Consider the following 24,001-nt stretch of genomic DNA (forward strand, 5'->3'; position numbering starts at 1 on the left):
GTTTTTGCGGGCAGTCAGGGCCATCTCCGGTCAAAATTATGGTTGAGCTCCTGTCGCGACCAGCACAACGAGCGTGTAGTTACCGCTCTACTCAATTCTGACACCCCGTGAACTGTTTGATGCGAGAGGGAACAGGATGATTCGTCGCGATTCAACCCTCCCTCATCATCCTCTCTCCCAGACCGATGCGCCCGGCTCTTCTCCGACTGTTGAAGAGGCCATCGGCACTCTCAGTTATTGACTCTTTGGTAACATCCTCGACCGGCATTGAGAACCTACATAATGAACTTCGCCGAAAATGTCTCCGCTGCCTATCATCCGCTCCGCAACTAGCCGATCTTGAGGTGCCGGAGTCGCGGCCGCCGAACGAGCACAACCGGTCAAAGCCAACCCGGAGATCCCTCAGCTTCCCGGTGCACTCACTTCTCCCTCCAGACGGAACTGCAAACGACGAGCAGCATACAAAGACACAAGATGTTGGATACACGCGTCGGGCGAAACTGGCTCTCGATCCGGAACGGTTGGAAATCGAGTCCGATGTTGGCCATACTCAGGATGTTGGGCCGCGCTTAGTTGATGATCCCGCGCACCGGAATGACTTTGAGCTCTGGTTAGAGCTGCTACGATACCGGCAGCGACATTACGGGGACAATGGAACATTTCATATTTGGGAAGGGTTGATGGATCGCTCTGGTAGGCTACAGCTGCCTGTCCACGGGGAAAGCGCGGATGCCCTTTGGCAGAGTTTCGTGGATCTCGGCCTTCGGAATGAGGCCGTGTTGGCACAAGTCGCCGACTATGCCTCGAGACTGTGGGCAGAGACAGGCAGACGGTGGCCCAGACTATACCAGAGCATAGTGGGCAGCTTCATCAAGCGAGGAATGGCAGATCACGCTTTGAAATGGCACAAACGACTTCAAAATCCGCACCTTTCCGATTCCAGCGATATCGCGGATTGTTTGGCGGCAGCTGTCTCAGATTACGATGCCACCAAGAGGGCACCTGGCGGTTTTAGAGCTAGGATATCTGCGTTTCGAGAAATATGCAAGCACACGCATGGTCACAAAACGTACGGGCGGGTTATGTCTGCTCTGTTGGCGAGCGGCAAAACCAAAGAGCTGCTTCGGATGCATAAGTTTCTAACCGAGCGAGGTGATCACCCGAAAGGTCTTGACGAACTACAACCCTTGCTTGAATACACAAAATCATTCTCCAGTCTGGCCACAAGAGAGAGAATCTGGCGATACTCGACAGAGCGGTTCCCGTCTACGGGTCAAGTCGATTCGGGCGCTCCTTCGTTGGCCAAAGATACTCAAGAACTGAATGTAAGAGATGGTTTTAAGGCGCAGGAATTCAAAGATGATTTTGGTGCTCGGATTTTCGCAACCAGAGCGCTTACTGTGGACATGGTCATCGCCGGCTTGAAGACATTCAGCGTTCGCTCCATCGGTCCCCAGTCGTTACGTGAGATGGCCAAAAGAGCTCATGGTTGTCGCGACGTCCTGGAAAAGCTAGTCTTACTGGAGAAGAACAAAATCTCCATCGGGAACAGTCTCTTTGCACGACTTTTGCGCAAGTTCGCTGAGGAAAACCGCGAAACTCTCTTGGACGACTTGATCCACAGCGATCAGCACCACGAAGTGCTCGAAGATCTTCAGACCCAAGCGTCATTTATGGTCTCCTCTTATGCTTCTCATGATATGCGACAATATCAGTTTTCACTGGTGATTCTTAAAGAACTTGTCGGCGAAGGAGAGTATATGAACAACCTCCATGTTCAGAAACATATCGCGGCCGAAGAAACAAACTTAGCTATAAATACAGTGGCTGACATGCTCGTCAAAGGCCATGCTCCGGATCCGGAGACCCACAAATTCATGGTGAATTATCTTTTCGGTCCTCGAAAGCCAGGCCGTCGAGCTGTCCAGCAGGCGAACCTTCGAGCCCCACATAACCTAGCCTTTGCCTGGAAATACTTACGAAAGACGTCTCTCATGGGTGGAAGAATACCGTTGAAAATATGGATCGAGATGCTCAAGCAGTTTGGAATGGGCGCACACTGGCACAGTTTGTACGAATGCTGTATGTGGTTGGCTCGCCGCTACTCGAACGTTCACACGCATCCTGCCGGGGCTGCCCAAGGTGCAGATACTGGAATTCTGACTCTGGAGAAGCTCTTTGGCCGTCATATGCAGGAAGCAATTGTTTCCTGGGGCTTCCTCATAGACCCCCCCAGTCGATTAAGGTCCAGACGCGAGTATGCACTGGGGAGAAATAACGAACAGCTCGTCCCGTTTGCCCGAGGTATACTATTGCTCCGTGAGCTGCAAAGACACGGTGTCAAGGTCGAAGTAGCGACAGTCAGGCGGGTGTGTCGACAGCGTCTCGTCATGCTCTATGGCCCGTCGATATCTTCGAACAAGCCAAGGAATCGAGCACTGCGCCGGCACAACCCTTACACAGTCGATCATGTCATTGCCGATCTCAATTCTGCATGGGGGAACCCGGTTCTGTTGGATGATGATCAGAGAAGGCACCTTCGTTGGCTATTACAGTTTCACCGTCCTAAACATATCCTCCGGCGGCGGTGGCGTATGGACCAGATGAGGAGCGATCCAATGTGGAAAGAAGTCACCTAGGGCATAAAGCTCCTGATGATTATAATGTATATATTTGACAATCGTATGTCTCTGACAGTAACTCTCCCAGGCTATCACACTTCTGCCAGGCTCATAGTCACGTGGCTGAGATCATTACCTAATGCTTCAGCCACGTTCCCATCACGTGCGTCTCAGGTGCCCCGGAAACCGAAGGCTGACCAGATTTGACTCCGCCACGGCAGGCTGGCGCGTCCCAAACGTCAGCACCGGCAGCCGATTTGTCTCCAAGAATAGCCCAGACAGTCCATACACCGCAACAACATCGCAGACTTCATTCCCTGTGGAGTAAACTGGTCCGCTAGCTCGCATTTCGAACCCATGAGGCGCTCATGCCAACGTCCAAGAGTCTCAGACTCAAGTGACACACCAATGATGATTGCGCCGGTCCCACCTCCAGATCGACAACCATCGCAGGCTTCGCAGCCCTCTTTCCAAATAAATAGTCCGATACGAGACAGTGCTGCCTGGCGTTTTCCCTTTTGATAATCTCTTTTCCTTGCTCCGTCTTTCGATCTTCACGCTACGATTGTTGACAGTCAATATCACGCATTGGACATACCCAGCTCTACATTCCAGTCAGCAAGTGGTATTGTACAACCGTTGCTGAACTGTTCGCCAAACACAGCCTCAAGGCCCCTTTCTTCGTCCCTGCCTTTTTTGATTTAAAGGCCCCTTTCGCTTCATATCACAAAATGTTAGGGTCATCGCTTTTGTGTCTTCTCCCCCTCGCAGCGGCCACGGCTGTCACTCCTCTTGCTCCTCGACAATCCTCCAGCTCTACAGCATGCAACAACTCCCCGGACCTCTGTTCAAAATCTTATGGTGAAATCACTCATCTTGGGGCGCACGATAGCCCATTTTTGCGCGACGAGTCGACCGGGAATTCGCTCTCAGGGAATCAGTAAGTTGCACTAATTGTCTCGCAAGGCGTTGCGTTGCCCGTGCCTACGTTACTGACCTTTTCTGTCCATCTTAGGTTTTACAATACTACCGTTCAGCTCGATGCCGGTGTCCGTTTAGTATCCGCGCAAGTGCACAACGAAGATAATGAATGGCGCCTGTGCCATTCAAGTTGCGAGCTCTTGGATGCCGGTCGACTTCGCACGTGGTTGTCTGAGATCAAGAATTGGCTAGATTCGAATCCCAATGATGGTATGACTTGACGAGGCTGGCCTTGTGAATGGAGCATTTTACTGAGTTTGTTCTAGTGGTGACGGTCCTGCTGGTGAACTCCGACGACGCCTCAGCCTCCGACCTCAACACAGAGTTTGAGGCTGCGAATATCACCGACTACGCCTACCAACCTACGTCCCAGAGCGCGATAGCTTCCTGGCCGACGCTGCAATCCCTCATCGACGATGGAACCCGGTTGATGGCATTTGTTGCGTCGCTGGACGACAATACCGCTGCCCCGTATCTAATGGACGAATTCACTTACATCTTCGAGAACCCTTACGACGTCACCTCGCCCTCAAACTTCTCCTGCACCGCCGATCGACCCTCGAGCGTCAGCGGCGACGCAGCCTCCGCCATCTCGGCCAACATGCTGCCATTTATGAACCACTTTCTCTACCAGACTATTCTCCTTGATTACCAAGCCCCCAACGAGAGCTACGTCGGTACCACCAACGCCCCATCCGGTGGCACAGGAAACCTCGGTGATACAGCATCTGAATGTCAGACCAACTGGGGCCGCCAGCCGGCCTTTATCCTGGTAGACTTCTTTGACAAGGGCCCCGCCATTGACACCGTCGACAGCCTGAACGGCGTCAGCAACGCTGTCGGCCGCACAAACGTGACTGCCGTCGCAGAGGACGAGGAGAACTCAGCATCTACATACTCGAACGTATTCAAGGGTCTGGTCAATCTCGTTAAGAGTGTGCAAGCCGGTGCAAACCCTAGTATGGGCGACTGGGTGTGGGCCGGCGGAGACTGGGGTGAGATTCTAGGCGGCGGTATTTCCTTTTAATTGAGCGATTGAGCGAATGCCATTGTTTCATTATGTCCGCACTTGGTTCTTCAAAATTGTCCGTTTTATCAGCAGCTACGACTTTGCGCCTTGATACCTAATTGTACTAGACGAAGTTCTCTTAGATAGCCATGCATGGATTGGCGTTTGGGAATAAGATGCTACTACCTAAACTGGGAATCCTCCGATTGCGTCGCTATGCGCTTATGACCAAGTACCTTGGGTAGGTAGGCAACAATCTTTCCGCCTCCATACCCCGTAAGCGACTGTCATCCACGCCATAAGTTAACAGGAGTAGGTATGAACTAAGCTTAGTAGTTCTCGGCAACTAAGGATCCGAATAATGTGGTCCACCAATATATTTCCCGTTGGTGGCTGCATCCCTAAGGTATGAATGTATACCTACACCTGACAGACTCAGCCCCAAGGAATGGTGTCCCATTTGCGGAGTACCTATTCCTTCAACAGCTGCTGCACTTTATTCACCTTATCCTCAAACGACTGCACCTTGTCGGTTCTGCATGAGATTGATGAAGTCAGCTTAGTCTCGTCATCGTCGGAGAGAAGGAAAACGCGCGGTTGGGGATGACATTATGTAGGTATGCAGCACCGCCCCGTTCATTTCCATGTCGTCTGCATTAGTACAGAGTACAGGGTACAGGATCAGAATCACGTGTACATCGGCCTGTAGCCGAAGCCCTGCATCTCGCTTTTATTGTCATCGTTGACGTCGTCGTTGATGCAAACGATAACGAGGATGACGGGAGATAGCCGGTATGCAATGCAGGGCGATAATGACGGGCCCGTGGGATTGGGGATGGTGTAAGCGATGCAATGTAGTGCACTGCGTGACCTTGACGAGAAACAGGATAGGATTGGCAGGACAAAACACAGATAGGTAATGGGGATGGCATGCAATGCAATGCAGCGCACGAAAAGACCCTCGGCCCCAAAGGATCGGAACCCATATTCCAGAGTGCAGGGTCCGTATCCCACCTAGAGTGCGATGTAATGCAATGCAGGGTGTAATTTGCAGAGGAAAAGGCACGGATGCGATGCAAACCGAGGGATTGGAAAGGAAATGAGAAACTGCTGTGGGCTCTCACCTTGAACCAACCCGAATATCAGTCTGGATGCGGACGATCCCCTGCTCATGCAGTATTGTGTGTGCTTGACCAATGACCTGGTGGACTCGGTCCCAGGAGCCTTCTGTATGCAGGTAATTTCCACCCATCGCGTCCCGGCCCCATCGCCATCCCGACAGGGAGGGACAGAGGGGACGGCGGTGGAAGGATGCGTTAGCCTAGCTGTGACGTGAAGGTGACATTTCTAAGGAGGAAAGGATAGGAGTAGTAGTGATGGTGCAGTAAAAAAGAAAAGAAAGAGGCAGGGCAACAGGGCAAGACAGGGCAAGACAAGACAAGGCAATGCAAGGCAAAATGGAACACGACCGGACGGGTCTGGAATGAAATGACATGGTGACACAGCTGGGATCAAGGCTGAGGGGTGACAGAGCCAATTCTGGGGCCACGACAGGGGAGCCTGGTATAGGCTGCATTTCGGGGTTGTAGATTGTAGGTGCATCGGGTTGGCAGGAGATAGTAGTACAGGAACAGGATGCAGGTAGAGGGGGTGGGTACTGTAGCTAGTAGGTAGGTCACTGCTAGCCGGAGGTTCAGCGCGTGGCTTGAGATCCTCCGTCGCTAGGAAGACACTACCTAGGGACCCCGGAAGATATGAGGGTATACTGTAGAGATAGAAGGTATATTACAGGACGGACAAGGCTCCGACTTACCGAGTGTAGTCCCGGCCGAGTGCATGACGTATTTCAGACCAGACTTCTCAATCAATCGCTGGACATCAGCGACTTGAGAGGAAACGGAGGGCGACGAGGTGCCAATCTATGTGGGCAATGAATGGCGTTAGTACATAGGTTAGCTGAGTGGTTGTGTTGTGTCTGGCCTGCAGTGCAGTGCAGGCTGCAGGCTGCACATGGTCGTGTGAAGGGGCGGCGGTGATAGGGAAATGATAGGAGGAGATATGAGATAAGAGGAGAAGAACGAGGCAGACGGGTGAAATGCGGAGAGACTGGGCAAGGGCAATGCATGTGAGGCAGAGACATACGGGGATCAGACAGAAGTCAGCAACGCAATGGGCGGGAGTCGCGATATTGGAAGCCATGGTGCCAGTGGACGGGACTGTCAGAGGATTGCCAGAGCGGGCGGGGTGCGTTTGGGGAATGTCAGGGAGGTGGATAGTGATGTGCTTCTTTCTTGCTTTTTCCTGGATGACGCTATTTTCAGGAGACCTGAACCTCAAACCTCACGATGGCAGTAATTGGGGAGGACGAGTGGTGAAGCGGCACTAGATAAGCGCCCCTCCTGTAGCGCCGCGGGGTACTGAGTCAACACTCTACACCACCAGCGCCAATGGCTCGTCTGGTGGGAACATACTACTGCTTCATGCATGTCAAGATAAAGATTGACAACCCGACGGGGACAGAGCACGCAGCTGCAGGCTAGCTCGTGTTATCATTTATCATTTATCATGGCTACTCTGTAGAGAACAGACAAGCGGGGCGCATCGAGAAGATCAAAACGACGTTACTCGCTGCCCTTGGCGCTTCCACCGTCCTGGAACTCTGGTTCACCTCAACTCTGTTAGTTATCGGTTTCATTTCATGATTCTCGAATAAATAGAGGTCTCCCCCTCAAACTCTCCTGCTTCCTCCTCTCACCATCCAGGAAGAGCTTCTTTTCCTTCTGGAAGCAGCGGCACCCCTGCTAGCCCGAGCCTGTCCCTCGTTGCTGCGATTTCTTGCATGACTGAAGGCAGATCTTCCATTGCTCGCTGCCATTGCTCACTGCCCAGGCCACCAACCAGCGTGCTGTTCTGACCGCTAGTCGCTTGACTCTGCCTGTTCTCTGCGCCGCCCCAGCCTGCCAATTCTCGACCGAAGTGTCCGTGCCCGACGCCCTGGCATTCCTGCGCTCAGCTGTGCTCTACCGTCGGCCCACGCGCTCTCCAGCCTGCCAGTTACGCCATCATTAGTGATTCTATTCCGCTTCTCCCGAGATCAGCTTGTCCGAGCTTGCCGCTCCATCGAACGTGACCCCGCAGCCATTTGTCGATGATCGCAGAGTTCAATCCTTAATTCCCGTCCACGCCCGCGCTGGCAGCGTCATCAGTAGAGAGCACAGTCAGCGATCGATCGCTGTTTGCTTTCTCATTGGTACAACAACTCAGCATTGACCCAAGAGCTACCAAGCGCGATACCTGCTGAGACAGTCTAAATCCTGCACAAGACTCAACGTCCGGGTCAAGGACCCTCTGCACTAAACGCGATCGGGTTGTCTGAGCCTTATCACCTGGGGTCATTCCTCACGGCGGAACCGGTCAAGCGTATCCTGGGCCATATCTCAGCTGAGTAAACCCGCGCCAGAAATAACTATACCGACTCCTTCGAGCTTATTTCCTCGCTGGCTCGGCTTCATTGGCTGGATTCGACGAGGCACTGTCGTTTCACCTGAGGGAGGCGAATCTCAAATAAGTAAAACGCAAAAAGCAAATCACGGTGTGACCGCGCTCCCAACCAGACGGAGCGCTAGTCTTCGTTTTCTCGAAGGAGGCTTATACTTGGTTACCTGAGGCACTGCGTCACTGAAGAAATTATTTGACTGTCGGCTGAGAGCCTAATTTCATCTGTGCGCAAATCAGATTGCAACTTTTGCTTTTTTGAAGCCCTACTCACCTGCTCCTGTCGCCCGAGCTCCGATATTCAAGACTACTTAATCTGGCTCCTCGGTACCCTAGGAGTCACTCATTCTTCTCATCGCACATTTCACTCAACCCTTGAACACACACCCATTTTCCTATTGTCTAGGTTCATTGGGTCGTAACTGCTCTTTCACTGCGAACTGCCGACGTGGCCATGGTTTTTTCCAGAAAAGTTAAACCCAGAACAACTCACCACCCAACGACGTGACGAATGACTCAGATTAAGTTGTTGGAACTCCCCATTGGGGTTCAACTTGCCTACCTCGCCGAAGGTGGTGCAAATATCATCTATCGGATTATCGTGCCCTCTTCGCCCGGTTTTAATAGCGGCCCAACAGTGCCTGCCCAGTACAAAGGAAAACTGCTCCGACTCCGCAAGGACACACCGGCCGGTGTATCGTACCAGGAAATCACGCGCAATTTTGACAAGAACATTCGCCCACTCTTCAAGCCCGAGGAATTGGTCGACCAGGAACTAGTGTACCTTCCCAAGGGTGTAACACAGCAATGCAACGAGCAATTGCGCTCCGCCGAGGTCGCGGGAAAGCGACCGAAACAAAGACGCGGAGTTTACCTTTCCGTTACGGAGCCGTTTGGATTGTTGGTCACGGATATGACTTCCTTTGGTAACCCTGGAACCGAATTGGCCGAACTCAAGCCGAAGTGGCTTCTGCAATCTGCATCTGCGCCGATCGGTGCTCGCAAATGTCGCACCTGCGCTTTGCGGGACATGAAGAACCATGATTCTCGGCGAGCAGGCTCCATGGATGCGCGATCCTTCTGCCCTCTGGATCTGGTCTCGGACAAGTTCGAGCATGTTCTCCGCGCCACTAAGTTTGTCAAAGGATACAAAGACCATACCCGGCTTGCCAGGGTTTTGTATCGGAATCCCACCCTTCTGAGACTCTTGGCACTACAGCGAAGCATGAAAGACGTCGGCCTCTACGGACCCTCGCCGCAATCCCGGGATAAGTCTCTGGCTATGACGATTCGCGACTGTACGATGTATATCAAGGTAATTATTCTGCGAGCCTGTCCGAAACCCTCGATCGGCACGGCAGTTGGCTAATAATACGCAGATTCCCCGGAGTGAAAAGGGTCGCGTTGAAATTCGCCTTGGCGATTTAGACCTCAAAACTGCGAGCGGAGGCAAAGCCCAGTACTGGCTAGATCTCGAGCAACGGTTGATCGACGAAGGCTGGTATATGTGCGCCAAAGCCAACACGCAGCCATGCGACTGTGCCTTGCAGATGCAGAGCACGAGCCCTCGCGGGCAGCCACCTCCTTCCATGTGAGAATATGGCTTTTTCTTTACTTCTATACTCTATAATCTACGTTCGCGGTGAGCAGTCATCTAATGAGGACAACAGCTTGTGTGCTGGAGTTGCATTTAGTCTTCATGCTACGAAAGTTTCATAACCACGATAGATGAGCACCTACGGTCGGCGTTTATGGTTTTACGTTCTCCCTCGGCGTCTTTCATCTCGCTTGACGTCCTTTGATATCGAGTCTTGCGTTTTCACCGAGGGGTGCTGGTTTCGAGTTGGTGTGCTTGAAGTATTGTTTGGAATACCCCATGTTAGGTTTTTGCCTATGTCTTGTTGTTTTGAATGTTTCATTCACATCATGTTGTCATGACTGGGAGGCTATCTGATTGAATCAATGCATACTGTTGCGGGCTGGGTGATATGGGAGTGATCTTTGGTTAGGGGTAGATTTGCATCTCTCTTCTCTATACACGCATCACAACAATTAATCATGAATTTGCCACGCTATGACTTTTAGCCCTATGCCAATCTTCTATTACCTCATTCCTTATAATTGCTTCCTAAGCGTGACTCAAGCCTGACAAAGAGGAGTGGAATCTCAGTCTTGGCGCAAATCCGATACTTCGGCTCTCGGATATATTTCTCCAACTTAGGACTCGTGACACCTTTACTACACACTTTCGCTCTCGACTTGCTCCGAATCCCGATTAACAAAGCCATTGTATTTGCACCATGACTGCTTTGCGCACGACTTCTCGGTCACTCTTCTCGCGACCTTCACTATACCTCAATGGCGTTCGCAGTTTCTCCCCGAGCTTAACAGGAACTACTCGGTTATTCTCCTATTCGACGCGTAAACAAACCATCAAAACAGGAACATTGATCGAATTGACCAAAGACCGACGAACCATCTACAAGCTTGGCAAAAAGAGCCCTGTCTCCGATGCCAAGATTGAGGAGCTGGTCAATGCCGCCATTCTGCACGTCCCCAGCTCATTCAACACTCAATCAACCAGATTGATTGTACTCCTGCACCAGGAGCATGAGCGATTGTGGGATATTGCCATTGATGCCTTTCAAGGCCTCGTAAAAACAGGCGCTATACCTAAAGAAACGTGGGAGAAGCAGACGCTACCGAAACTACAGGGATTCAAGGCCGGCGTTGGGACGGTATGTAACATTCTTTCGCGATGGGACCTCAGTTGGGCATGAATACGATGGGCTAATCGGGACATGCAAACCGCGACTAGGTCCTTTTCTACGAAGACCCTACACACATTAAACCCCTTTCGGAGAAGTTCGCACTCTATAAAGACAAGTTCGGACCGTGGGCTGAACACTCGAACGCCATGCACCAATACTTCTGTGTGTTCCCCCCGCCCCCTCGCTTTTCCATTGTTTGTTTTGATCTCCCGTACTGACATTATGCAAGTGTGGTCTGGACTGGAATCCCTAGGATTTGGCGCGAACTTGCAGCACTATAACCCGCTTATCGATGCCCCTGTCGCCAAGCAGTGGGGGATCTTACCTGAGTGGAGGCTGATCGCGCAGCTGGTGTTTGGCAGCCCAGAGGGAGCCCCTGGGGAGAAAATCTTCAAGCCAATTGAAGAGCGCGTGAAGATATATGGGGGCAGGAGGTGAGACGCCCATAAGATGATGTGTTCGTTATCAACAGGCGCAGCCCGCACTCATACCCCGGACAAATTATTGCTAGAACCGCTATAGAATTCGGCTGGACCAATAGACGTCTTTTTGATATTCCAGGCTCATCGACAATGCTTGTACGTTGACGTGCAGGCCGCGCCTTCCTAGAAGGTCTAACATCACCAACCCCCCTCCAATTTATTATCCCCAACGGCGTTAAGGCCTCGAGGACGCTCTTTCCAAATTCTATAAGAATGTCGAACCATCATGCTCTTCCTCGCTTGCACCAATATCTTAAGACAGTCCTGGAGACCGATCCCTAAGCGGCGCCTCTTTATATCTCTTAGCCGAATGGTCCATATTTACCTATATCATCATGATGCTTCCTCGTATACCCACCGCTACAGCTCTCATCTCCCTCCTTGCTACAACTATCCTCCCAAGCACTGAAGCTGCAGCCGTACCACCCACACCACCCGCACCACCCGCACCAACCGTACCTCCGATCGCAAACTCCACAGACCGAGCTGTACGAATTCCCTATGGCGCCTACATCCATCACTGCTACGTTCCCGGAACCGTAGCCCTAACATTCGATGACGGTCCCTACATTTATACAGAGGAGCTTCTCGGAATTCTCGCACAGTACGGCGCAAAGGCAACATTTTTCGTGAACGGCCACAATCTTGCCAACAACGAATGGCTCATCCGGCGAGTCGTGAACGAAGGGCATCAACTCGCGTCACACACGTACGTCGGCTCTACATCTACTTCTCCTTCCCAACTTCGACCCTCGTCTGAACTAACGAAATGTCTTGCAGATGGGGCCACCCTGAACTTCCGATTCTCGGCTACGACCAAATAGTTGAGCAAATGACTTCACTCGAAGCTGCCTTCTCAGCGGCCGTCGGAGTGATACCAACCTACATGCGGCCACCGTTCCTCAGCGCAAACGATTACGTTCTTGGCATCATGGGAGACCTCGGGTACCATGTCATCGGCGCCAGCGTTGACACCAAGGACTACGAGAACGATCACCCGGATCTGATTGGGCGCAGTGTAGAAAAGTTCAACCGCGAGCTTGACCAGGGAGGAACGATCGTCCTGGCACATGATGTCCATGAGCAGACCGTCCGAACTCTAACGCGGATCATGCTGGAGGAAGTCTACGAGCGAGGGTTGCAGCGTGAGTCACCCTTCTCCTTTTTCTCCCTTGTATCCTTCTTGGCTCGACTTAGAAGGCAGTTACACTAATGACTCGGCAGCTACGACGGTTGGGGCATGTCTTGGTTCGGATTCATGGTATCGCTAGCCTCGATTATTCTTTGTCTACTATCATTATTAGTCTGTGTCTTGTTGAAAACTTGGCCAATCAATTAATGCCTACTTTGGATCACCGATCACCTGTTCCTGCCGTGTCGTTGTACACTTGTAACACGTGCTACTGAGGACATAGCCTCATTCTTTGTCTATATCGACACCTTGCCTGCGTACTGCACAACTATCGACAGTAAGACGCACGAAGGTTCCCGGTCCCCGGATACGCCCAGAGTACTACACTGCATACCCACAACCGAAAGAAGAACTCCCACAACATGACATCACACAAATCTATCGCAAATTTGCATTTTGTACTATCAACCCAGTATAGATTATTAACAGTTCCAAGTTCACAACATTCAGTCCTCATCCCAGTTCGGGTTGGGACCAGGCGGCTTAGGCCCGCCCGCCTGGCGCGCAACAATAATCTGGTCGACGCTCAGCACGGTCCTTGCAGACTCACTAGCCAACCTGATAGCCCAACTCTTGGAGGCAAGAAGGTCGAGGATGCCCTCGTCGACGGCATCGAGGGTTCCGGCCGAGGAGGTGCCCTCGAGGTCGATTCCGGTTGTCCAGAAGGCCTCTTTGTCTGAGGATTCGGTTTCCTCTTCTTCCTCCTCCTCCTCCTCTTCTTCTTCTTCGTCTTCATCGGAGGAGGATTCTTCGTCGTCAGCAGTGGCGGGGGCAGACTCGGACTTCTTGCCGCCGGCGCGCTGGTGAGCGGTGTAAAGGCGGGAGAGAACCTCAGTGGCGTCGAGACCAGCGGATTCCGCGAGCGTGCGGGGGATAACCTCGAATGCCTCGGCGTACTTGCGGATAGCGTGCTGGGGCAGACCAGGGGTGCGGTCCGCGAAGGCAGAAATGCGCTCGACGAGCTGGATCTCTGTAGCTCCGGCACCGGGGACAAGGCGGGGGTCCTTGGTGATGGCCTTGACGGCGTTGACGCCGTCGTCGATCGCGCGCTCGACGTCGTCGAGGTGGTTCTGCGTTGCGCCGCGGAGGACGATGGTTGAGGTGCGGGTTACGGCGGTCGAGTCTTCCTGGCGGAAGACGGTGACGCGGTCGCCGCCGATCTCGGTGGTTTCGACGACGTCGATGGAGCCCATTTCGTCGGGCATAGGGGCACCGAGACGAGCGAGGGGCGTGGCGCCAACGACGCGGCAGAGGCGGCGGAGCTCGAATTTAGAGAGAATCTTGACGACGAGGATGTTGAAGCGGTTCAGGTAGTGGAGGGCTAGGTCGCCGACTTGAGCGCCCGCAATGACGACGCGGAGACCAGAGTCGTAGAGTTCCTTGATGGCGGCCTCGAGGCGCTCCTCTTCGCCCTTGGTAAAGTCGAGCATTTCCTGGGCGTTCTTGAGCAGGACTGTTCCCTTTGTTTCGGTCTGGGAGATGTCGATCGGGCAGCTGAAGACTCCGACCTTGGCCTTGGTGGCCTTCTTGATCGAGCCTTCGGGCTCACGGCCAAACACCATACCCTTGATCACGCGAGATTGTTCGAGACTTCCGCCCATGATTTTGACGACGCGGACGTTGTCGACGTTGAAGTTTACGGGGTTCTTGGGGAGGACGGCGAGGACGGCTTCGGCGACGAGGGCGGCGAGGGTGTGCTCGGTGCCGGATTGCTTGCTGGCGACGACTGTGCGGAGGGCTTTGGCGAGTTCATCCTGGGAGCGGAGGTCCTGGAGACGGTCGACTTCGAGGTCTATTGCAGCAGTAGTTAGACAACTTCTCAAGTAGTACTAGTAGGGAGGCCACAGGAAGAAAGTTTCACCCACCTTCTAACACCTTCAAAGCAAAGTTCTGTGCCTTCTCGTAGCCAAGCGTAATATCACTCGTCTTCAATCCCAAACGCAGCAACTCCTCAGCCTTCTTGAGCAGTTCACCGGCCAGAACAATAACCAGGTTGGTTCCGTCACCCATCTCCGCATCCTGCTGTTGACTGGCCATAACGAGTAACTTGGCAGCCGGATGAACGACATCCAGCTCACGGAGAATTGTAGCGGCGTCCGATGTGAGGATCATCTTCTGCAGGTGGTTGATGACAATCTTGTTGCGGCCGTAGGGACCAAGCGACGTTTGCACGGTCTGCGAGATAGCCTGGCAGGCTTCGATGTTGCGAATGACGGCTCCATCTTCGGCATCGTGGCTGTTTTGGCATATATTCGTTAGCCAGATGTTCCCTTTTCATTTTGGTGTTTTCTCGTGGACGTGCACCCCTATTGTTCGTCGTGGAGAATTCGCGGGGGACATCCTGAGTGGGAATCGCTTACCTTTGGTAGCCCGGCTTGAAGAGACCGGCCTGGGAAGGCCCGGGCAGAGACAGAGACATGGTGGGTGTGGATGCTAACTCTCAGATTAGACTATCGCCAATTGAGAGAGAAGATGGGGGGAGTGTATACCGTGAGGCTGTGGTGAGCTGCTGCTGCTGCGGCTTGGGGATTTTTTGGCGGAGCTTCGAGACGGTCTGCCGGCGGCTGTTTGCTGCGTTTGCACTGCGAGGGGCTAGGGCTTGCTTGGCGTGTCCTGTCCAACTAGAGGGTCTGTGCTCCACAACAAAGGCTACGATCGTCACTAAACAGGGCAGAGGTATGGAAATGGACAGCCATGTTGTTGGGAGGTAAGTCTATAGTCTACATTATATGGTATATACAATAATGTACGACGATGGGTCATAATTAATTCTGCCATAGAAGCGACTTGGAGCCTTGTTGGAATTTTGACACTGTGAATCGAAGAAGTCAGTCGTACATTGAAGCGAGCATTAGTGCTAGCTTGAGCAAGACCACTTACCTTGGGACTCTAAAGCACCGCATTTGCTGTTCTCATACACCTTATGAGCTCCAGCCATCCTGTAATTACGTCAGTTGTGCGAAAATACTGACAAAGTAAAAAAGGAATGGGGAAAGGAGCAATACTGTGCGCGAAGATTCGTTATGCGCTCGAGATTCTACATGGAGGTCAGCAATGTATCTAAAGCACAGCGTGAACGGAATACCCACCCCAGGATGCGACGGGCCAACCTTCACTTTTTTTGGCACACCGTTATGGACGAAGATCCCATGCATTCCAGGAATGCGCCTCATACTATAGCCTCATCAGCGACCGCTTCGGTTAGAATACGATACCAGAGATGTCCATTGCTTACAATCTCACAGCAGCTACAGGGCTGAAGCATGCCTTTGACATCATCACTGCAGGGGACATCAGTAGAGCCCTACTTTGTTGAGAAATGGCAGGAAGGTAACGTACTCAACCCCATGCTATCCGCCTCCAACTGTCTGAGGTTAGCAGGCTTTGCATTTCACGTGGTCCTGCAGTTTTACAAAGCGTTACCTCCCGTTCCTTTGATCTTGACCAATCTACCAGCGACGGTGCAAGATACCCAACATAATTCTTGAAACCCTCTTCCAGCTTTTCTTTCCAATGCTCGGCTACGATGTGTGACATCTCATGTGCCAAAAGGAATGCTAGACCATCAGCATCATCACAGAAGGGGATAATTCCGGTAAACAGAAAAAGCTTGCCCCTAGAAGCAAAATTTAGCGGGAATGTGCCAATGGACAGTGAATACTTACTCCGGGGTACAAAAGGCCAGCATCTCAGCATCAGCCTTGACGACAAAAACCTCCCAGTCCGCGCCCTCAACTGGAGCATAAGGGATAAGACGTTGGAGAACCCGATCCGCCATAATGCTATGCGGATGTTCCTTCGGCAAAATCCTCTCGCCATATTGCTTCAACGTCTTCTCATAGGTTTTTTTGCGAAAATGCTGCTCTCTCTCCAAAGGCGTAAGGTTGCGAAGTTCCTCTGCGGTTGCCTGACAAATAACATTCAGCAAGAGCTCCGCAAGATCACGAACAGTACCTATACCTGCGTTTCTTTCCAAACCCGAGTATCCGTTACCCACTCTAAGACTCCTGCGACACCTATGACCAGGAATATTCGCTTCCAGGTAAATATGCGGTTGAAGAGCTTCTGGTGGGACGTCGGTTCGCCAGTCTCTTTAGGTTCCTTGGATCCGCTGGGTGGTTCTCGCTTTGCGCTTGCAAAGGATCGCGAGGGGGGAAAGCATGGTCGGTCGAGGGTTCGATTTGAAGGAGTCAGACGTTTCGAGTTCTGTGTTCTGGTACATGGCGTCGAGAATAGCCGTGCGGAGTGCTGTGAGAAGAAAGAATTGACGGAGGTTCGCGCGCGAGTAGACATCGGCACCGCGGCCAGGGGATGCGCGGCGGCGCGCAACGAGCGTGTCATCGGGGTCTGAAACATGGTGACGATATCCCTATTGTCATGGTAAATTGTTGAAGGCAAGAAAGTATCGCCTGTCGAGGCTCAACAAACCAGATCGCAGGAATGAACCACGCGATCGGCGAGAAGCTCGGAGGAGAGAAGAGGATCCAGGAACCGCAGACAAATGACGTTGCATTGAAGATAAGAGCGGACCCGCCATGGCCACCTATAGTCCCCCGCATGGGTTGGATCGATCAATAGAACCCCTTTTATACTCTCCTCGGCCACTTTTCGTATCTATTCTTTCCAATCTTCCTGTTCCTTCTTCTCTGCCTCTTCTATATACGATATACACCGGCCAAAATGATAGACACATCAGACCCAATCTACGCCTCCCACCTATCTATCCTCGAGCAGCTCTTCGCAAACACCATTTCGGGCCCTGCAGCCGCTCAACAGCTCGCTACAGCTACAGTCTCCGACAGTGTCCCAGCGGAAGAGAGCCTAAACCGCCTCTGGAACCTCATTACTGCCCTCGCAGTTCAAAAGCCCGAGCACCACGACAAACTCGTCGATGTCCTCGTCGATCTCTCCGAACTACCCTCCCCAGACGCCAACGCAACAGCTCAACCTGACGAGGCCGCGTCTGAACCTCTAAGAGTCCAAGACCAGACAGTTTGGAAAGGACTCCCCATGCTGGGCTGGCGCTTCCGCGACTTCTACAATACACAAGTTCGGCCTGATGACCCCGCGGAGAAGCAGCGGACGGCAATTGCGGAGATCGTGAATATTAATAAATTCGCCGCCTTGCTAATGGCGACAGATGAACCGGTGTTTGCGTCGTATTCGTGGTTTGCACTGATTACGCTGCGTAGTGCGCTTGAGACGCCATTTGATCAGCGGAGTCCCAGGGAGCCATTGGAGGCTTGGGTTCCTGCGGCCGCGGCATGGATTGAGACGCTGGGTGTGGAGATCTATAGTTGGGAGGAGGAGTTTGAGTCAGGACCTAAGATTGGTGCGAGGGGAAAAGGAGGGCCGCTTTGGGATGGGAAGCACGGGTTTTGTAAGGGGCGGTGGAAGCTGTGGCGGGAGAGGTTTGGGGAGGTTGCTAGGATGGAGGGGCAATTGGCGGAGGGCATTCGGAAGATTGCTGAAGATGCGGAGACGATGATGAGGGAGATTGAGGATGGGGATGTTGAAGAATAGTTGTGCGATCGAAATCCATAGAGTGCGTTTTTGTATATGCCTCAAGCAGCAAGCTCAACTTCCATACATGTACTTAGACCGAGCAGTGCAGCCTCCTGCATCTACTTTAGCTTGCCTTCTGCCATCAACTTCTGAAATTCCTCCATGTTATCTACGCCTTTCGGCAACCCATTGATCCCAAGCCCCTGCTCACCCATAAGCCTAGCCCTCTCGGCTTCACAATCTACCCAAGTCTCAAGTGTACGCATTCTTGTATGCCATGCCAAAACATTCGGATACTGTCTCAAGGCCTCATCGCGCGGAATAGAGAGCAACTGGTCAATCCGCTCATGCCAGGGTAGGAATGCAAGATCTGCGAATGTCATTTTATCGCCGACAAGCCAGGTCTTTCCCTCGAGGACTCCATTGAGAACACCCAGGATGCGGTGAATCTCCTTGGTGTATCGCTCAATAGCTGAGGGTATGCTCTCGTGGTGGAGGACTTTGAACCTGGTTGTTATTTCAGATTGGAACTGTTGGATGGCAAGCATTGGTGAACGTACCAGGCGCACTGCCCGTAGTAAGGCCCCTGTCCACTCATTTGGAAGTGCAGCCATTGATTGCATAGTTGTCTTTCACGAAGTGTACCGTAGCTCAGCTTGTGGTCTTTGTCGTACTGTTCGATGAGGTATTGGATAATAGCACCGGACTCCCAGAGCGTAATCTGGGTGTTCGGATCCTCGATTGCTGCGCAAGTTAAAGCAGTGGGCATTCAATTTTCGAACCGCAGCCACCTACCTGGAACTCGCCCATTGGGATTGATGTTGATGAACGGGGGCTTTTTGACCTCCTCAAATTTGAACGAGGTAACCTTATAGGGGAGTCCGAGCTCTTTAATGACAATGACCACCTTCCAAGGATTTGGCCCAGATGCTGTTGTCTGTTAGAGCGATCAATGTCGTCCAGAGGGGTTTCATACGCGTCATCCAAACAGTGATCGGTTCCATCACGAAGTTAGCAGCGGGTTGATTTTTGGCATCGCGAGACGAGCTTAGACGGGAAGATAGGACATTTTCTAACATGGCGGTCTTGTGTTGAAGGATCGTGGTGCACAACAATCTCGCAAGCCCGCGGGACGCCTTGAAGCGGGGTGAGCCAACCAGCAATATCACTGGTCATCGCGTATCTTTTGCGCTCTGATGCCCAAAAGAACTCGCTGGACTCAGGGTTATTGCAGACTTTTGACAACTTACTAGAATAGACGCTTCGGTTGCTAGCCCATCCCAGGTTAATTGATGAAAAACATCCAGCCGCCTGGAAGGTTCGTCTAGTCTGATATATCGAAACTAGAACTCGCGCCACCAAAATCGAATGGCATCAAATCCGCCCATCAAGTCAGGCATTCCAAGTTGATCCATAGAGGCGTCAGCTCTCAGAGCAGTGCTTACCGAGTTGGAACTCACCTTGATGTGGATGAATATAGCCAGCTACAAGAGGCGCGCTGGCATCATCGGACGCATTTTGGCGGAACCGGTGGGCAAGGACCTCTCCTGTAGGGTTTCCAACTTGTTCACCATCTAGTCCCAATGTTCAGGTATCCGGCTAAGCACGAGGCTCAGTGCGTGGGCAGCTTTTTGTGCCTCCTTCGAGAACGAGCTCTTGCGTACCCAGATAGTCCTTGCCCTTAGCAGTGTAGTTCGAATTTCCTCTTCTCGCTCTACAGTTCGACCAGGATAGAGCAGTGAGCATAGAAACATCGTTGCTGTGAGAAACAGGTGATTCATGATAGAAATAACTCGCCAACGCATTGTATAAAGCTGACCATCAGGGCGAGTTTCCTCGTCAAACACATGCTGGATGTCTAGTGAGCCTAAGCATTCATCTAAGCATGCTTTTCGCGAGAAGCTGTAGCCGACGTCGGTTTGCCGTGATTCCTGCATATAGCAGAATCGTCGATGTACCATAATCTGATCCTTGAAGTACATGTGTTTGACGAAGAGGCGAGCAACGATGGCCTGAGGTGAGTCGGTCAAATTGGCTGCCATCGACTTCACCTTAAGAGGAGGTGGTATGCTCTCGGCTGCTTCCTGTAGAATGCGGTCCACTCGCAACACCTCGGAATAATTGCAGGGCATGACTGCATCAGTGAGATCGGCAATAATACCAGGGGCTTTTAGCATCCTAGTACGTGCTATTATACCCAGTGAGGCCGTCATCTCAGTCTCCGATCGTGATGTTGGCAGCTCCTTTATATCCTTGTCGATATCATCATCGTTCAAATTCCGTGGCTCGGAAGTATCGTATTGCCCATCAGAGATCTTGCGCGGCATACCCATCTGGTTTGATATCAAGACATAACTAATGAGTACTGTCGCCCAGAGACGCCTTCGCATTTCTCCTTGGAGTGACGTGGTGCTGGGGAAAGTGGCTCGGGTCGCGATGATAGCCCATACGTTTCGCTAGGTTGACCTCTAGGCCGAGCAGGAGCCAAATGTCCTTATTCGCGTCTGGACTGATACCGAATTCGACATAGATGTAATGATGACTGTCTCAAGGACATAAGGTCCGGGCTTTGTGTATTGTCCCAGAGTCAGGCATTGAGCAATCTTCTCTCGGTATGACTGTATCCAAAGTGACTGATAATCTGCCTCCAAACCGCTTGGAGGCTCCAAAGCTAGACAGGCAAGACATTTCATACTAAAGAGTAACCCAACCCATGTTATGGGTGCACTGGATGGATCAAGCCAGAATGCCTCGTACTATAGACGTCAGAATGAAAGCCATGTCGGGAAATATTCGGTTTTACCTCACGCAGGAAGCTCGGTCCATGAACAGCAGCTGAACGAGCACAAGAAGTTCAGTTTCTACTTCACAGCGGCAGAATAGGAGTCGACTTACCGGAAGAAACAAGATCAAAGTAGTTGAAGTATTGTGAAATATATCGGTCAACCGCGTATTTAGGAGGAAGTCTCGAGAGTATTTCCTTGCATGAAGCTGGGCGGCATCTATATAGAAGCAGTGCTCCTTTGGACAGCTGGTTCGTGAATTTTGCGTCGTTGCCATTCAATTGCTCATCTGCGCCGTCGATGGGACCCTCAACGAGGCGCAGCTGATCTTCGCGATTCCTTCAGGTCCGCGATTCCATCAAGAATTGCTATCCAATGATCCCCTCCCCTCCGACATAATGAAGTTCTGAGTCGTCAGTCCTCATGCTTCCGCAGTCGGATTGTTCATCGGCTGGGGCCTTTACCAGAGCGTCAGTTTGGTTTGCAGTCGTGGCTATTGGTTGCACATTGGCCTCTTGGGCAGGGCCAGGTATTATTGACATCACCAAACGCTCCAGGTATGCAAGTCGCTCATGCGCGCTGATTCCAGTAGATGATGCTCAGCGGCTGCGGAGTGCTCCGGGTATATGCATGGCATATTGGGCACTGAGCAATTTGCGCAAGGACGCTGGCGATCACATCTTGATCTCCAATACAGTAACCCCTTAGTATCAAGTTGTCTGGGAGCTTGCGGGAGGCTCAGTTTCGTTGTCGACAGTTATTGCACGACAGTTGTGGTTTATCTCGCCGTCGATTATTTGTAGGCTTGGAAACAGATCTCGCGCTCCCATTTTCCTGTTGTTTTTGGGACAAGTCCTTCGAGTGTTCTGACATTTATTAGCGACGTGCAAAATATACCGCCAGCAGAGACCCCCTTGAAAGGCTTGAGTTAGTAGTTGAACTGCGTTTGGAGGGAGCTGTGCTGTGATGTGTTGGAGATGGAAGAGGAAAGGAGCAGTGCAGCAAAATTATCACGTGCTGGTCCTACCTGAAGAAGAGAAGAATTCACGACACTGGACCCCTTGCCCTCAAATCAGCTGAATACAACTCAGTTGAAGCAATCTAATATTGAACGGCGCGACAGAATGCTAATGAGTACAGTTATATACCTAGTACCTACCCACTGTCGACTTCGCGTATCTCCGACCCTCCAGTTGATCCTCCGGCCCTCCGACGCCTCCCCCCCTAGAGCTTCAAATTTCGCGAACGACACTTGGGCTCTTCAAGCTATCATCAAGCTATTGGACAGGTTCTTACTGTCTAGACCTTTGGGAGTCGAATGGAGGTCTGAATCTGATGTATATCGTCTTCCGCCCAAACGGAACTCAATATATATATCTTGCGTATATCTCGCCTCACAACGGCAGAACTTGGTACTTACCTGCAAGGAGAATGCTGTGTCAAAACCCTGAACTCTCAACGATGCAGCTCACATTTCAGCAAGATTGTCTTCCACTTGAGAGACTTGTTGGAGCTAATGGATTTTCTAGTCCAGGCCCTGGCAGTCAGCAGAGGTTTCCTAGCTACGGACGAAGGCTGGCGATGAGATCTCTAGTCGCTGTTTGTCCTAAGACCCTTTGATGTTACCGTTACGATTGTATTGATCCAGGGACACCTTCAGGGAATAGACCGCCAGCATCAGCGAATACACGAGTAATTCCGGGCTTCGAACTTCCTCGTTCCCGACTGACGGAAGAGATTCAACTTCCGCATGCAAGTCCGACCTACGATCGAACGGACATGACCGGGTGACATAATTGGAGGACCATAACCTGCAGTGGCAAGGCTTCGAATGACGCCTGATCTTGAGAATCTGACTTACTTCCTTGTCAGCCTCGATCCGCCCATGCATGTATGGATCGCACCCACAAGGTGCGCCGGACTGTACCTGAATTGGCAGGACCCGACGGGTCTTAGACCATTCTCGTCACCATAAGCGCCTTGAATCTGTTTCTTATTGTATTGATCAACATCGCAAATTGTGACCGATTATTCTCCGCAAGAACCAATGCAAATGCATTTGGTCGGCGTTCCCAGGCGATGGGCGCCAGCTCCTGGCTTGTGCGCTAACAGGCTCGTGTGGTGCATTTCTGATGCTTTCTACGTCTCGCCAGGCCAAGGAACCTAAAATTATTCTGCCTTTGACCGGGTAATTCCTTCCTGGGCTTCATTGCTCTGGATTTTATCCCATTCCGCTACTGACCCGAGGTACGGTAAACTGCTTAGCGCGAAGGCATTTATTGGCGTCTTGAAGGCGGAAGTTTATCGAGACTGTGGGGGTCGGCCCATGTGCACCGTGTGAACAGTGCGTCGTTAGGCGTTTTGGCACGAGATGACGGTCAACAATGATGACTCGATGAGAGTCATACTCTCACTTCCCGCTTCCTTCTGCTTCACCTTCCCGGCTGTTGGAGAACGGGAGCATCAAGTTGACAGCCATTATAAATATCACGAAATATTGAAAGCCAGCCGTGTTAAACCGTGCGTTGGGCAAGGACTATATACCCTGGGAGCTCCAACATGTCACCGACATCTAATCAGTACCCACAAACATAGACAACCGTTCATCGGCCCGGAATCACTCGCAGATACATATCGCGTTGCTGAAGGCTGGCGGGCCAGCACGTGGCACCGTTTACGGGATATAGTAGGAGACAAAAACCACCACACCGACGTTTACCCGTTACCCACAGGACGCCCCGACACGGCTTGAAACCTCAGATGACGACAGAGTGGACACCGCGAACATCGATCGATCAAGAACTCAAAAGCCAAAACTCCGCTGTACCCACGATCATGATGGGGCTCAGGCCCGCGAGCAGCCGTTGTAGCTTAATCCGGTAGGAGACCTCGATAAAGTTCAGAGGTTCGCAAACCCACAGCGGCTAATGACTGGCAGTTAAACACGGGCGTCAATAATTATAGCAGCAAGCTGATATACATGAGGAAGAAGAAGATCGATCGTCGCGGCACAAGGGCAACTGGCGGCAAGAGCGAGAATATGTTGGTCAAGAGTGCCGATGAGGGTGTGAGGCTAAAGTTAAACTCTTGAGATTTCAAATTCCCGATCCTTCTAGAAAGAGATCAATTGCTGGGAGCCAGTGACTGTTGAGTTCTGTTCGT

General features: G+C 51.9%; 10 protein-coding genes across 10 annotated transcripts; 6 read left to right on the top strand and 4 right to left on the bottom strand.

Moving 5' to 3' along the window:
- The first annotated feature begins 47 nt into the window (after positions 1-47).
- On the top strand, positions 48-2,996 carry BDV14DRAFT_5531 (uncharacterized protein). The gene has a single exon (XM_073777014.1). The coding sequence runs from the start codon at positions 186-188 to the stop codon at positions 2,637-2,639; it is 2,454 nt and encodes an 817-aa protein (XP_073633941.1). The 5' UTR covers positions 48-185; the 3' UTR covers positions 2,640-2,996.
- BDV14DRAFT_5532 (uncharacterized protein) lies at positions 2,997-4,844 on the top strand. Its single transcript, XM_073777015.1, has 3 exons — positions 2,997-3,561; positions 3,637-3,812; positions 3,869-4,844. The coding sequence occupies exons 1-3, from the start codon at positions 3,353-3,355 to the stop codon at positions 4,627-4,629; spliced, it is 1,146 nt and encodes a 381-aa protein (XP_073633942.1). The 5' UTR covers positions 2,997-3,352; the 3' UTR covers positions 4,630-4,844.
- A 3,773-nt stretch (positions 4,845-8,617) lies between these two features.
- Positions 8,618-10,250, top strand: BDV14DRAFT_206648 (inositol-pentakisphosphate 2-kinase; the record flags this gene model as incomplete). The annotated part of the gene is made up of 2 exons (XM_073774946.1): positions 8,618-9,421; positions 9,486-10,250. 2 exons carry the CDS (start codon positions 8,618-8,620, stop codon positions 9,699-9,701), a joined length of 1,020 nt encoding a protein of 339 aa, XP_073633943.1. The 3' UTR covers positions 9,702-10,250.
- A 1-nt stretch (position 10,251) lies between these two features.
- Positions 10,252-11,505, top strand: BDV14DRAFT_5637 (nitroreductase family protein). The gene is made up of 3 exons (XM_073777046.1): positions 10,252-10,844; positions 10,925-11,039; positions 11,107-11,505. Exons 1-3 carry the CDS (start codon positions 10,407-10,409, stop codon positions 11,313-11,315), a joined length of 762 nt encoding a protein of 253 aa, XP_073633944.1. The 5' UTR covers positions 10,252-10,406; the 3' UTR covers positions 11,316-11,505.
- Positions 11,291-12,814, top strand: BDV14DRAFT_5581 (chitin deacetylase). The gene is made up of 3 exons (XM_073777030.1): positions 11,291-12,068; positions 12,140-12,504; positions 12,584-12,814. The coding sequence occupies exons 1-3, from the start codon at positions 11,695-11,697 to the stop codon at positions 12,628-12,630; spliced, it is 786 nt and encodes a 261-aa protein (XP_073633945.1). The 5' UTR covers positions 11,291-11,694; the 3' UTR covers positions 12,631-12,814.
- On the bottom strand, positions 12,785-15,042 carry BDV14DRAFT_5574 (chaperonin-containing T-complex subunit CCT8). The gene is made up of 3 exons (XM_073777024.1): positions 14,912-15,042; positions 14,417-14,787; positions 12,785-14,343 (listed from the first exon to the last, which is right to left on the bottom strand). Exons 1-3 carry the CDS (start codon positions 14,968-14,970, stop codon positions 12,998-13,000), a joined length of 1,776 nt encoding a protein of 591 aa, XP_073633946.1. The 5' UTR covers positions 14,971-15,042; the 3' UTR covers positions 12,785-12,997.
- Positions 15,043-15,158: 116 nt separating this feature from the next.
- BDV14DRAFT_162415 (M48 family metallopeptidase) lies at positions 15,159-17,030 on the bottom strand. Its single transcript, XM_073766886.1, has 9 exons — positions 16,512-17,030; positions 16,217-16,458; positions 15,975-16,167; positions 15,891-15,915; positions 15,787-15,832; positions 15,641-15,725; positions 15,557-15,588; positions 15,432-15,490; positions 15,159-15,363 (listed from the first exon to the last, which is right to left on the bottom strand). The coding sequence occupies exons 1-9, from the start codon at positions 16,905-16,907 to the stop codon at positions 15,317-15,319; spliced, it is 1,125 nt and encodes a 374-aa protein (XP_073633947.1). The 5' UTR covers positions 16,908-17,030; the 3' UTR covers positions 15,159-15,316.
- A 20-nt stretch (positions 17,031-17,050) lies between these two features.
- Positions 17,051-18,297, top strand: BDV14DRAFT_5665 (DUF3632 domain-containing protein). The gene has a single exon (XM_073777054.1). The coding sequence runs from the start codon at positions 17,232-17,234 to the stop codon at positions 18,072-18,074; it is 843 nt and encodes a 280-aa protein (XP_073633948.1). The 5' UTR covers positions 17,051-17,231; the 3' UTR covers positions 18,075-18,297.
- On the bottom strand, positions 18,176-19,060 carry BDV14DRAFT_186599 (glutathione S-transferase family protein; the record flags this gene model as incomplete). The annotated part of the gene is made up of 4 exons (XM_073770839.1): positions 18,176-18,563; positions 18,617-18,800; positions 18,852-18,986; positions 19,033-19,060. 4 exons carry the CDS (start codon positions 19,058-19,060, stop codon positions 18,176-18,178), a joined length of 735 nt encoding a protein of 244 aa, XP_073633949.1.
- A 480-nt stretch (positions 19,061-19,540) lies between these two features.
- BDV14DRAFT_186600 (putative transcription factor) lies at positions 19,541-21,712 on the bottom strand (the record flags this gene model as incomplete). Its single annotated transcript, XM_073770840.1, has 8 exons — positions 19,541-19,630; positions 19,664-20,389; positions 20,423-20,512; positions 20,573-20,812; positions 20,860-20,891; positions 20,952-21,123; positions 21,235-21,437; positions 21,595-21,712. 8 exons carry the CDS (start codon positions 21,710-21,712, stop codon positions 19,541-19,543), a joined length of 1,671 nt encoding a protein of 556 aa, XP_073633950.1.
- Positions 21,713-24,001: the final 2,289 nt, after the last annotated feature.

This window comes from Aspergillus stella-maris (genome assembly GCF_047715825.1).
Source record: "Aspergillus stella-maris strain CBS 113639 unplaced genomic scaffold BDV14scaffold_1, whole genome shotgun sequence".
Taxonomy (NCBI): domain Eukaryota; kingdom Fungi; phylum Ascomycota; class Eurotiomycetes; order Eurotiales; family Aspergillaceae; genus Aspergillus; species Aspergillus stella-maris.

What these genes read in the sequence shown, in the direction of transcription:
- BDV14DRAFT_5531 (XM_073777014.1), top strand. Translation starts at nt 186, where the DNA reads ATGCGCCCGGCTCTTCTCCGACTGTTGAAGAGGCCATCGGCACTCTCA.
- BDV14DRAFT_5665 (XM_073777054.1), top strand. Translation starts at nt 17,232, where the DNA reads ATGATAGACACATCAGACCCAATCTACGCCTCCCACCTATCTATCCTC.
- BDV14DRAFT_5532 (XM_073777015.1), top strand. Translation starts at nt 3,353, where the DNA reads ATGTTAGGGTCATCGCTTTTGTGTCTTCTCCCCCTCGCAGCGGCCACG. An exon ending in AATTCGCTCTCAGGGAATCA is followed by an intron (nt 3,562 to 3,636) that starts GTAAGTTGCACT and finishes TGTCCATCTTAG; the next exon opens with GTTTTACAATACTACCGTTC. An exon ending in AGATTCGAATCCCAATGATG is followed by an intron (nt 3,813 to 3,868) that starts GTATGACTTGAC and finishes AGTTTGTTCTAG; the next exon opens with TGGTGACGGTCCTGCTGGTG.
- BDV14DRAFT_162415 (XM_073766886.1), bottom strand. Translation starts at nt 16,907, where the DNA reads ATGTTTCAGACCCCGATGACACGCTCGTTGCGCGCCGCCGCGCATCCC. An exon ending in CAAGATCAAAGGAACGGGAG is followed by an intron (nt 15,916 to 15,974) that starts GTAACGCTTTGT and finishes AACCTCAGACAG; the next exon opens with TTGGAGGCGGATAGCATGGG. An exon ending in CGGTGCTTTAGAGTCCCAAG is followed by an intron (nt 15,364 to 15,431) that starts GTAAGTGGTCTT and finishes TTCGATTCACAG; the next exon opens with TGTCAAAATTCCAACAAGGC.
- BDV14DRAFT_5581 (XM_073777030.1), top strand. Translation starts at nt 11,695, where the DNA reads ATGATGCTTCCTCGTATACCCACCGCTACAGCTCTCATCTCCCTCCTT. An exon ending in CATCAACTCGCGTCACACAC is followed by an intron (nt 12,069 to 12,139) that starts GTACGTCGGCTC and finishes AATGTCTTGCAG; the next exon opens with ATGGGGCCACCCTGAACTTC. An exon ending in CTACGAGCGAGGGTTGCAGC is followed by an intron (nt 12,505 to 12,583) that starts GTGAGTCACCCT and finishes ATGACTCGGCAG; the next exon opens with CTACGACGGTTGGGGCATGT.
- BDV14DRAFT_5574 (XM_073777024.1), bottom strand. Translation starts at nt 14,970, where the DNA reads ATGTCTCTGTCTCTGCCCGGGCCTTCCCAGGCCGGTCTCTTCAAGCCG. An exon ending in TTCAAGCCGGGCTACCAAAG is followed by an intron (nt 14,788 to 14,911) that starts GTAAGCGATTCC and finishes ATGCCAAAACAG; the next exon opens with CCACGATGCCGAAGATGGAG. An exon ending in TGCTTTGAAGGTGTTAGAAG is followed by an intron (nt 14,344 to 14,416) that starts GTGGGTGAAACT and finishes CTGCTGCAATAG; the next exon opens with ACCTCGAAGTCGACCGTCTC.
- BDV14DRAFT_5637 (XM_073777046.1), top strand. Translation starts at nt 10,407, where the DNA reads ATGACTGCTTTGCGCACGACTTCTCGGTCACTCTTCTCGCGACCTTCA. An exon ending in TCAAGGCCGGCGTTGGGACG is followed by an intron (nt 10,845 to 10,924) that starts GTATGTAACATT and finishes AACCGCGACTAG; the next exon opens with GTCCTTTTCTACGAAGACCC. An exon ending in CGCCATGCACCAATACTTCT is followed by an intron (nt 11,040 to 11,106) that starts GTGTGTTCCCCC and finishes ACATTATGCAAG; the next exon opens with TGTGGTCTGGACTGGAATCC.